The sequence below is a fragment of the Takifugu rubripes genome, chromosome 1 (genome assembly GCF_901000725.2).
Source record: "Takifugu rubripes chromosome 1, fTakRub1.2, whole genome shotgun sequence".
NCBI classification, from domain to species: domain Eukaryota; kingdom Metazoa; phylum Chordata; class Actinopteri; order Tetraodontiformes; family Tetraodontidae; genus Takifugu; species Takifugu rubripes.
This window is the reverse complement of record NC_042285.1, coordinates 24,944,509-24,957,008: the sequence shown is the minus strand read 5'-3', so window position 1 is coordinate 24,957,008 and position 12,500 is coordinate 24,944,509. Positions and strand designations below refer to the sequence as shown.

The 12,500-nt window shown below is 46.8% G+C and overlaps 1 protein-coding gene across 3 annotated transcripts in view; it reads right to left on the bottom strand.

The window, feature by feature from the left end:
* Window positions 1–8,659, bottom strand: part of tmeff2a (transmembrane protein with EGF-like and two follistatin-like domains 2a) — a 64,600-nt gene extending 55,941 nt beyond the window's left edge. The window contains exons 1-2 of one of the 3 annotated variants that reach the window (XM_011612119.2): window positions 7,937–8,659; window positions 1,304–1,413 (exon numbers count right to left, since the gene is read on the bottom strand). In XM_011612119.2, the coding sequence (XP_011610421.1) occupies window positions 1,304–1,413; window positions 7,937–8,126 (300 nt within the window). In that variant the 5' untranslated portion in view covers window positions 8,127–8,659. Of the gene's footprint in view, window positions 1–1,303; window positions 1,414–1,531; window positions 2,032–7,936 lie in introns of those variants that run through there. The other 2 variants (XM_011612128.2, XM_011612123.2) reach the window with 2 other exon arrangements.
* Window positions 8,660–12,500: the final 3,841 nt, after the last annotated feature.

The following is a 12,500-nucleotide window of genomic DNA, read 5'->3' as shown; positions in this document are numbered from 1 at the left end:
ATGCAAAGGAGGAAGGACTGTGGGACTATTTGGAGATTTATTGTGCTACGACCAAAACAGACAATCTGGGAATAACAGCACTTTCCATCAGCTATTATGAAGAAATGTTTCGCAATCCATCAGAGTTTGACATTAGCTAAAAAAAAAAAAAGAGCTGGCACTTTTATTGCTGCAGCGTGTCGCTCTGCAGAGGTTTCAGTTCAATCAGGGAGGGAAAGCGCTCACGCGAATCAGTGTGAGGGGAATCTAATGCATCTTGGCAATGAATAGTGCCCATTGATTGACCACGTTGAATCACTTCCTCTTCACAGAGCCCCTTGCGTGCTCTGCTCTTATTTTTGCATGTGTGAGATGTGTCCATCTATATTTTATCCTTCTGGAACGCAGTAAATCCATGCGTTTTTCTCCGCTATTTCCAGCGGGAGAAAAATTCCGAGGCCTATTTATATGACGCTGATTGAGAGCGACTGATCGCTTAAGGTGAGGCAAAAAGCAGTGGGCAAGGAAGGTCAACGTTTATTGACTGATGAAGCAAAGGCTACGACGCCGGCAACAAACAAACAGATACATAGCCGCGCTGACCTCAGACCCGACACATTAAGCCCGGCCTTGTTGGATGACCTGCTGTTTTCTGAGAGCATAAAGAGCGCCACGCAGTGACAGCAATATCAGCGCAAGATCTCCTGAAGAGGAATGGAACTGTAATGTCATTTATCTACAGGCTTCTGTTAACGCGCGCTTCAAGGGAAGTACGGAATTGAGATAAAAACCCGGTGACCGATTGAGCGCGAGCCCGCCTGGTGCCTGGCTGCGATGAGGGCGCGCTGATAAAAGGCGAGGGATGAGATCACGCGCCACGACCCGGACTTTCTATAGTTTGATTTATTTATCGCTCGGCCAGCATGCAAACGTTATTCCAAAATCAATAGGCGACGGGCTGATTGCTGGCTTTTTTATGGGGAGTCTGGTCTTAAAGTTAAGTATGAGTCATTATCAAGCGCAGCACATTTCCCCAGACTTACGCCATTAACGTGGACCAATCACTGGTCTCTTAAACGGCCATGATGTTTATGAATAAGAGGAGTGGTCCAGCATTCAAGACAGGGCCTTTTACAATCAGCTATAAACTCTTTTAAGCTTCACCTGTAATTGAAGCTAGTGTCCAACAATAATGGGCCTTGCTTCTGGAAGCCCCGCCCCCCCCCCCCCAAACTTCCCGCATTGACGCTAGCGCTTCTGCGTCTGCACGGATGAAAGAGGAAGCCGCCTGAAAATAAAAAAGGACAGAAAAAACAGGCCTTACCTTAAAGTCGCAAATGCAGGTCACCATGTTTCCAATTCGTAGGCACTCGCCATCAAATTTGCAGGTGTTGGTGTCGCACAGGAACAGATCCGTGTCCCGGTCATCGAAACCTGGAGGATCAAACCAGACTTTGGTCAAGGCTCCTCAGTGACTCAGCAACACCGACCTGAGATCAGCCGATCTCACATCAACAGCTGATCTGAGATCAGTCACACAGAAATGTCCTACCTGTGTGATCACCTGTCAAGAACAACATAATCTCTAAACGTCACTAAGTGAAGGCAACACAGCATCTTTATCTTCTTTATCTTCTCCACCTGTGATAATTGCAGGAGAGGAGCCTCTGCCTCAGCACTGTTTTCCTTTATCGCACGTGAATCTGGCTACGATTTGGCCCGTGTGCTGATATCTCTGGGTGTTGTCCTTCACAGACAAAGCTGCGAACCATCCGACACTGCATCCATTGTCCTTACGAGGTATCAGGAGCAGAAATGCCAAATTTCCCTTGAATATAATTCAGCCGGAGATTGCATTAATTGAATAAAAGAAAACAGACCCACATGGATGAGAGGACGGCTAACTGAGCTAGGAACCAGCGCGACCCGGCTGCCTGAGCTCCCTAACATTCCGTGCTAATCACTCGTGTTCAAAGATCCACAAAACAGTTTGTTCTCAATTTGTTTCAGGTCATGCTTTACGGCATTTTGAAAATGTCTTATAACTCAGCTGCTATTCACGCAAAGTATTTGACATCTGTGACTGATTGGTTGAACAAGCGACACATGCGGCACATGCTCATCGCTCATCTGGGGCGGTGGGGGGGTGGGGGGGTATCTCTTCAAAGTTAAATGTCAGGCTATTTCTAATTAACCTTATTTAAGCCACCTGCGGTGAGAACAAAATTTCCCTGATTGTGGATTGAGCAGGATTGAAGTTGTTTTCCTGCAGTCGGTTCCGCTTCTATAGGGAGCACAAACGTCAAATCTGGCTCGATTGTAAATCAGTTTTGAGGACAAATCAGCGGCCTTCTTAGAGTAATTAAAGCACTTCTCCGATTCCCCATCATCTGTTCTGGAGCAGTTTTAATCTGCAGGGTTGCTGCTGCTAATACTAAAGAGCTCTACTCTTTAGGCTCTAAAAGCATGAAGTCCTTAAAAAGCTCGTCTTTATGACTTGAAGGAAACTTTAATGGCAACGTCCTCATCTTTGCTCCGTTTATCCTGGATAAAGAGCGCCAGTTTACAATCCTCTTCACACGTGTCTGAGTATAATGGGCACTTGGAGACTCAACACCTTCTGTAAGCTAAATGCAATAACCGATGTCCCTCTTGACTTCAAAAAGCCATCCTTGGCATGGAGGAAGCATGTAATAATACCCCGCTGAAGAGGAGCGCCGATGATAAAATGAACCTGCTATTTTCCCGGGCGCTGAACGATCATAAAGCGCAACCTCTCTGTGCGAATATGCAATCACCGGACCCAAGAGCGGTGACATGAGAGGTCTTGACACTGGGGGAGTGGGAATGGCACAAAGCCCACACTGGAGGGGCGTCCCGAGCAGCCTGGAAAGCCACAAGAGAGGCGACTGTGGTGGCACCTGCCCCTTTGACAATCCTCTCCGGAGGATATTATTAGGATCACAATCATGCTCGTCGCCATGCAGGTGACGGGAGATAACCTGCTTTGGTGAAATAAATACAAGGGACTCCGTTAATATCTGCTAATTTAACATGTTTAAGGCTAAGGGTAATTACATCTTTACAATTGATCCTCTGTATTTTTTTTTTCCATTCTGTGATCCATCAGCTTTTGTTCATTGAATGAGCGCCTCACGTGACCCCTCAGGGGCGAGCAAATATTGCAGGAAGTGGTAACAGCTCAATCCCCAGCATGTGTTCCTTCTCTTCTTTTCGATGGGTGTGTTTCATTCAAGCCACCTTTTTCCCCCCTCCCCATTTCGATCAATTCTAGCGCCCCCTCTGGAGACATATGGTACTACAAGCACACACAAATCACAATTTACTCACAATTTACAATTCACTCACTCACTTGACCTGAACGTGACAGGTCAGGTCTAAAGACATGCATTTAGACTTTCATTTAGCTGACTGAGCAAACAAGCGGTAAAAAATACAGTTGTTTTGGGTCAGGTTGGAGCACATGGGATCTGGGAAGAAACGATCCAGTTCAAGATCTTTTAAATATTCGTGGGAGCAAAATTACAACATAATTTTGAGTGACAAATGTTTTCGCGCGCTCCGACTGAACTGCACCCAAGAGTCAGAGTCACCGCTCCCTTTCCCTCGCGTGAAGTCGCAGGCGCTAAATGACCCCACGGCCTTCTGTGTTTTCATCTCTCTGCTAATAGAATCATTGTGTAAACCTCACATAAATTCTGTCTTTTCCAGCATCTTGGTTCGATTGAAATCGCCCTCCATGGTGCCATAAACGGTTCCTGGAAGCTGGCTGCCGTGGAGCTGAGGTTAGGTCGTGTCAGAGGACTGGAAACCTTACACTTCCTGCCGCTGCCCCTCCGTTCCAGGGGAAGATTACAGTCAGCTGAATAATTAACGAAAACAAGCTGGCGAACATCAAATATTGAAAAGGTGATGTTTGTGTGCTAACAATTAGGATGGCAAGTGGAGCACTTCCTTAACAGAAGGCGAGGCCTCAACCAAATGCATTTGCCACCCACCTACAGCAGCTACCTGGAATTTTCCAGCACTAAAAAGGAAGAGGAGCCCTGCCCCCTGTTTCAGGCATTGTTCTGATCAATTATTAAATCGGCTAAATTAATAATGAAGGCCGAACCACCACAGCGGTGAAACATCCGCTCTCGACCTTTTTCTCTGGGTGTTTTGTCTAATTTGCAACAGGTTTTCGAATGTTTGTCACGGAGTCAGGTACAGTTAATCCCTCGTTACATAAGGATATTAAAAGGCAGAAGGCAGTGGGCCTGAAAGCAATCACATCATCATCGTGTCCCAGTAAGCTCAATCATTCTGGTTTAAGGTCTTTTAGACCTTCTATGGTCACATATAACCGAGCTGCACAACTATGCACTGAAAACCCGGGATGGCGGCTAACGTTAGCAGCCTGTGGCCCCTCCCACCGAGATTCTTTTTCATGTTCCCTTGCTGCCTTTGTTCCAGGGTGGGCAGGATTTGAAGGAAGTAAATGTGACCCCCGTATTAACAAATCTTGGAGGCAAATGGCCTATTTTCTCCAGACCACTTGCAATTCACCCCATTTGATGGGATTTACTGGGAGCTTTGCGTAGCCCACGCTCATCCCTGCCATTCCAACTATCAAAGCATTGCGTCGCTTTTCATAGCTAACAAAAGCCATCAAGAGCTCTGCGAAGGGCAGATTGTGGCCTCTGAACGAAGGCATTCTCCCTCACGAGGAGTGCGAAATATCAGAGAATAAATAAAGAGGTGGGTGGGCGTTCACAGGGGAGCCCCAGTGTAATCTCTGCAAATCTGAATGAAAAAGAGGCCGTGACTGAAGGTAGGAATGGACTCGGAAGCACTAATCTGGTTGCGTTAAACGCAGTTAAATATTAAAAAAGAGATAGCTGCTTTTTTTTTTGCCTGTCCACCTACTAAAGACAACACAGACGCTTCTCGCTTAGCGTCAGTGATTCGAGCCAAAAGTTTACAGGCAAAATGCCACAAATGCTTTGACTGTGATAAATATGGCAAAAGTTGGGCTGATAAACATAAAATTCCACACATTCGCGTCGACCACTACGATCACTAAACCACAAAACAATGTATTGCTCTATTCTGACTAAAACCGGACTTTCATTGTGAAAATAAACATTGTTTTAACAAAACAAAATGGCGTTTTAGCGTTAGCACGCCCAGGTAATGCGACTGACAGCTGATTCCCTCCGGCCCGACTAGAACGGGGCGCGGTGTTCCGCGCTCCGAGCTCTGTGTCGGATTCCAACCCTGAAGTCCAACAACACATGAAAAGGTAACCAGACGAGCATTAACGGAAGAGTCCGGCCCAACCGTTGACGACTGGACTTCATTTTTAGGACGCCTAAAGAGACACACTCGTGCTTCGTGCTAGCACGTTGCAGTCTGTGTTGTCATATGTCAAGCAGAACACTAAGAGGCTGAACGAGTGTATAAAGCTATCACAGCCGGTGCAACGATAATTTCAGTTATAAATCCCTTAAACTCCAGTGCATGTTTACTGGGACAGAGACAATCGTCCACTAGAACAGCTTAGCTGCCACCATAGCTCCACTAAGCTGTCCATGCAAACCCACTCGGTGTCAGAGAGCAACTGAAGAGGTTCTATAGTCAAGGCTCTGTCCACCAGGCCGGAGCTGGGGTCTGAGCCGGGTTTCTGCCCTGTGATGTGTGAGGAGCATTAGAAAGAAAACCTGCGTTAACCGTGTTGACAGCAAACCAGCAGAGACGCCAGTAGACATTTAAAATGGTAAAAAATACAAGTCGTGTGAGTTTCATTATGTACGCTGCCAAGTTTGGAATCTGGAGGGGGAGAAAAAAAACAATTATAAATGTGAGAGAACTCTTAATGATAACACCTAATGTGTAATGTTGTGGCTGCTGCCAGAAAATGTTTGACAGCTCAGTCAGCTTTTATTAAATGCTGTGAAGGCTGTCTTTGACACGTTGATTCCCCGTACCTGACGACAGCAGCTAATCCACCGCGCACGTCACATCAGAAAGAACGGATCAATTTCCCTTTTCTGCACTTTCTCCACTCAAACATTCGCACATTCCTTGAGTTCTTGTTTTTACCTCCAGCTTCAGCTGGGTTGCCTTTTCCTGCCGTTACACTGGTTGGACCAACAGCACCGCTGATCCACCTCTGCGCTCGCAACACAGCAGGAAATAAAATGGATTCGGGACTATTTGAGGCCTACTATCCCGCCGCCTTCGAGTCCTGAATGAGGGCCGTTCACGACCGTCCACAGATGCAAAACCAACAGAAAGCCAATCTTTGTCAAACTGTCTCTCCCCTCCCTTTTCCTTCTCTTTTTTTTGGCAGAACAGATTCTCCTTCGGTGCTGACACAAAGGCAGCACTGCTGAAGCCGGTGCCGTGCTTCCATCAAATTATTGCCTGTAATTATCTGCCTTAACATTTAAGGGACCGTGAACACATCTCCATTGTGTTGCATTCACTCTGGCCTGACAGTAGCAGTGACAGCATTCACTGTCACTGCTACTGTTGATAAAAATGGCTCAATTTGTAGGACAGAGTGGACAATTAAGCCTCTAGTTGTTGTCGCTGTTGTTTTAATTACTGAGAGGTTTTTAATTTTTGTTCACAATACTGATCACCAAATATTCCATTTATGGAATAGAGATAATGTGTTTTTATTCCAGCGGAGAGGAAACACTTAAGACTAATCTAAATTGTGTCCCTGGCCAACTCTAATTAAAACATTTTCAAGACTGTCAATCAGCCACTTGGTGTTGAAATATTGACAGACTTTTTAATCATGTTTATGAGGCTGGGACCATTAAATGGTTCCCATTTTTTGCACCAAATGTCCAAACACTTGTCAAGACAGCCGAGTTTCCTTCAATCCTCTGCTGCACACAATTAACGGTGATTAATGGTGATTTTTATAACCTGATAACCCCCCCCCCCCCCCCCAAGTTGCAGGCTGAAAGAACAACAGCAAATTTCCCCCAAATCCCCCGCCACTCGTCCCATTTCATTCCATTCTTACGACTGCTACAAATCCAAACTTTGCTATGCAGATGAGCCGACAGCGTGCTGGAGCCAGAATCTGGAAAACTATCTCAGATGTTTGTGATCTGAAATCCGCCTCCACCCACATGACGTCCGATGTCGATCAATTATGATATCAGGGCTGCAAAAGTCCGCGGATGTCTGCAAGCGACGGGAGCTATTTTAAGGGCTCGGACAGGCGACGGGAGAAATATATGGCGGCAAAGAGCTGATTTACCGAGGGAGGCGAGGCTCCGTGCTCTGGAGCCCGGTCCGCTGCTCGCCTGGCTCTGCGCGCCGAGGACGGAGCACAAGTTTACAGCTCGGTGCTCCATAAATCAGTCGGCTGCGTTTATATTCAAACTGCGGCTAGATTAAACACCTATAATTCCCAACACGCTGATAAAAACCAGCTCTACTGGTGCAGACGGGTTTGGGTGCTGATACATTGCTGAAGCCGTCGACTTAAGCGGAGTTGAGCACGAAGGTTTTACGCTCACTGTCAAAAGTCGTCGTGTCGCGTAAAGGTTCCGCGTCTGGAATAACTGTGGCGCACGTTAACTTGGAGGCACCCATTATTTTACCTTTCCGTAACGGAATTGATAAAGTGTGCCTTTTTGGGGGGGTTAATTACGCGATGATTCGTTGCGGTGAACGCGTCGCTGTTAAACGCACATGATTTAAACAAAAAGGCATCTGCGTCTCCCCAATGCGCCCCAGAGGCGGGAGCCCCGCCGCACGCGCCAAAACAACCCGCACACGCGTCGCACATTTACAGCAATATGTTGAAGTGTTCCTCTAAACTTTGACGCGCTCATCGAACGCACTTCCAGACGCAGACAGACACACACATACGCGCGCACACAGAAGTGAGCCATGTGCCGCGTCTGGGAGTGAGGGAGACTCTCACCGGAGCAGTTCCAGCCGGTCGGCGTCTGGCAGTCGCTGAGGGAGGATGGGAAGGCGCGCAGTTGCTCCACAGGTAAAGTGGCGAGAAACGAGACGAGGGTGATACGGAACCAGCCTCCCGCTGCCCCGTTCCACTGGCGCAGCCGCCGGGGCTCCTGGATCGGTACCTGCGCCACCACGCACGGACCCATATCTCACTGGTCCCGATGGCACAGGCGAGGTGGGGAAGAGACGCGCAAAGACAACTCCAATCCCAGCAGGCTGAGCGGGGCGCTTACAGGAGACCAACAACGCAGCATTTTCCGTGCGACACTGCGCGCCCCATGAAGCAGTACCGAGTGAGTTCCGCCCGATCCGAGGGAGGTTGCTGCAATCAGAGGAGGGGTGGTGGCTGGATGAGGAATTGGTAGTGAGCGATGGAAGAGGTCGTGTGGGATGGAGTCGAATGGAAAAGTTGGCAGGCAAACAAGAGGGCTTGGGAGAAGGATGCTCGAGGATGAGTAGGGGGGGGGGGGGGGGGGGGTGATGGGAAAGCAGAGGGTGACACTGAAAGGAGGCACTCTTTAAACCCGGAGGGTGGCGGCTGAAGATGTATCCCACGGAAAGGGTTCGGAGGCGGCTCTGTGAAATAGTATCCACGGGTGAAACGAGCAGCGGAGCGGAGCGGTCTTCCCGTTCACTCTGTATGTGCGCTGCGTTCGCAGGCGCAATGACTCCCTCCCTCCCTCCTTCCCTCTCTCCCTCCTCTCTCTCTATCTCTGCCCCCTCTCTCTCTCCCTCCCTCCCTTTGTCTCGCTCTCCCCTCTTCCTCTCTACCTCACCGCCTCGTTTGTGATCACGTTAATCACAGTATGAGGTGAGGAGAGAGGAGATGATCCTCCTGATCAACAGAATATTTCAGGGGGGAAAGTAGGCAGACCTGGGAACGGTCGCCTGCGCCGCAGACAGGGAGTTAAAGGGTGCCTTCCCTGCCTTTGTAATTGGCCAGCAGCTTTTAAAAAGTCCACAAGAATCGATTCGTCCAGCCCAGCCCGTGATAATTGCCCCGTTTTGAACCGGCTCTGGTGCTATTTCTGTCTGTCTCCCCCCGCAGCCAACCCGAATAGATTCCAATATTATTCAGAGGGTTTAGGACGCAATGTCATGTGGAAGAACGGATGGAAACAACTGGATGATCAACCTTGGCATTAAATTCCTGGAATGTGTGCAGCGGCACGGCAACTTAGAGAGGGTGGGAATAACGTCAGGATGAACACTGCAGCTCTTTGAACCGAGCCACGCGCAAAGAAAGCCTTTATGCCCAAGAAACAAAGGCATTTCTGTTCCGGCCTGCCACCACTATAAATACTCTTGACCTCATGATATTCAGGAAGCGACGCTGTTGTTGCCTGTAAACAAATAAAGCATTTGAGGCTTTTTACTTAAAGATCATTACATGAGAATGGCTATCATTTGTCACCACTAATGGGGTTCATGACACCAGCCGCGCACAAATGCACACTTAAACAGAAGCGTTTTTCTCTCTTATTTTGTTGTTAAATAGAAGAAAAAAGGCTCTCTCTCTCCCCCTCTCTCTTTCTCTCAAACACACACGTTTTTAATCCAATTTCAACCCATCTGTAACCTTGGCTAAACTACGTTTATCCCTACTCTATATACTCCCAGGTCAAGACCCCCAAATGTCAAAATTATATATATTTATATCTCCAAGCTTCTCAACAATCAGTGCCAGATAATTGGCTCTCAATTATTTAATCAAAGTACCCTGTCCAGGACATTAACTCCACTCTCCTCTTGTTTCCTGTGTTGCTTTTACAGCCGGCCACGTATTCCAGTCCGTCCTGTGAGCAAACAAGAAAAAAGAGGAGTCTCTTCAACTCCTGCAGGCAGCCATTTACAGCAGGAACGCTCTGATAAACCCATTGTACTCAAACTGCCCAGTGCCGAGCAGCAGGCAGCCAAAGCGATAGAGTGGCAGATTAATACAGTCAAGCATCCAGCAGAAAAGATATATTTTCTTCGGGCATTGTTGGGAGTAAAAGAGGGCTCACAGGATAGCAATATTTGGCAGTAAACCTTGTGAGAATGCCAACCCTTGTCCTCGGACGGACATTTTGCCTTGTTCTTTGGCATGTGTTGAGGTTTCAAAGATGCTCTCTTGATAAATGTTTGTATTGGGCAATAATTCAGCAGCCATAAAGATGTTTGCACCTACAGCTGCCTCAGATACGTTCTGAAAAAAGTGCGTGTCCTGTTGGAAACTACACTGGTAGTATTGTATCCATATACCAGTTTAATCGGTTTTTCCCTGGCCCATTTCCCATTGTCCCACCAATATTTGCTGAAAGCCATCCATTAAAGCCTGCGTATTTCTGCTGACAAGCGAATGCAACGAGTGAAAAACACACGTCCCTGGTGGGAGGAGTGAAAGCGGAGAGGCGGACGGGGATGGAGGTGACAGCGGTCCAGCCGGAGAGAGGAATCGAGGAGCAGCAGTTAAATGATGAGCTGAAAGCCCCCCAAAAAGTTTTGAGGAGGTCTGAAGCAAATTAGAACAACTGCAATTGTCATGATGAACAGTGAACTTGTGCTGATTGCAGTGCTCAAGAACCTAAAATCAGCCGTAGTTTAAAATAACCCCCCCCCCCTAAAGTAGCACAGAGGACGTGTCACACAAGCATGTCAGCGGCTTCAATCACAGCGTGATGAGGCGCTGTAACAATGATTTGGCTAGTGCATGTCTCACCAAACACACATACACCCTTTCAATCATGAACACACTTGTGCACGTGGGTCATCTTTCAGCACTAGTTGCATTATTGCTGTAAATGTTCCGCGTGATACAAAGTCGGCCTCTAGATTTACAAAAATTGAGGATTTATTAAAACTTTAGGCTAATCATGGCATTAAAAAAGATCAATCATCAGATATCTGATACAGTCGAAAGTGTTATTACAGAATACCCTCTCAGGAGATGGTGTACATTTCAGCAAGTCAGAAATCTAATTACCCTTTAGCTAGCGGCTAGGCTGCACTTAGGCTGACCCTCCACTCATGATGTCTGCATGGACGTCAGTGATTCCAGGTCAGGTATTCCATCAGGCTAATACAGAGATAAATGAGTCAGAGACTGTGGAGGAAATTGTTCCGCCCATTGTTAAGCCTCTTCTGCTGCAGATAAGGTTCGAGATGGAGCTTTACTTGCAGAATCCACAGTCCATGTTTCTTTTAGATTAAACAAAAGCAACCTGGGCCACACCCATCGGTCCTGGAACAACATTTTCAATGACTGGAGTCATGTGTCGTAGCAAAAAGAAACTTTCATGTTAAACAAACACCCTGAGAACTTGAAACAAACACTCTTAACCTCAACCCATTTGTCATTCTAATAAGATAAACACAAAATTGTACAGTTCTCCTTAAACAAACCTTCCACTAAAGATTATTAAACCTGTTTGGAGGGGGAAAAAAACAAAATCACATTGCAGTGCACCGGAACAGACATTAGCCCCATCCTAAAGCGGCGGGTATATTTATTCCTATGTCTGCCGATTTAATGAGGACAGCGAACATTAATAAACAACGCTGTAAATGTGCCACTTGGCCAAGAGTCTATTCTTCATCCTTAGCACCAAGACGGATTCTACAGTCAACCCAGAATAGTAAAAGAATCATGGAATTCAAGTGCGAACGTGCTGAAAAGGGTCATGAATGTAATTAAGAAGAGGTGCTTTTCTGGAGAGGTGAGTTTTGTCACAGGAGAGTAAATGTGAAGCATGTAGGAGACGCCCAGTGAATTAATAATGTCATGTAATTCACAGCTTCTTTTCCACACCTCAACATGGACATTTGCATTTAGCTATAGCTCTTCCGTTAGTGTTAACATTTATGCCAGCTAATGGCCCAAAGCCCTCCAGTTCATCAGCCTGTGTGGGTTGTATGTCAGAGGACACACATGGAAATCGTGTGTGTTCTAACTGGGCGTCCGAGCCCCAAACTGCCACCGGATATTTTACAGTTTCTGCCAGTAAAAGAAAAGAGTTTATTAATGTTGGTAGTCCGTCGAGCGTTCGGAGCGTTCCTACGTTGAAAAACTAATTTGCATCCTCCCCGTCCTGGGAGGAGTTTAGTGAAAATACCAAATTAAAACAATGTGATCGGGAAAAAGATTAAATCCGGCGCAGGACAATGAGTGAGGAAACACACCGAAAAGCATATTACTATAATGTGTTAAACAAAAAAAAAAGATTTGTAAACCTTTGATCAAATTGGAGATGTAGGGAGTAATTCTGGAATCAAAAATGACCCTCCTAAAATAAAACAATCACATCAATATCAGTTCCTTTTATCGTAGAATTGTGTGTTTATATGTGTTAGCAGCAGTTACACCCCTCTGGAACAGGACAGGACAAATTAATCTACCACCAAACTATCCAGGAGTTAACTGGTGATCAGTCGGTCGTCCCTCACAGGACAGGGGTTCAAACCCTCATATTAGCTTGGTTATCTGGCTGATCTCCACAGCTGAGCTACTACATACGCACCTTCACTCGCTCTCAGAAGCC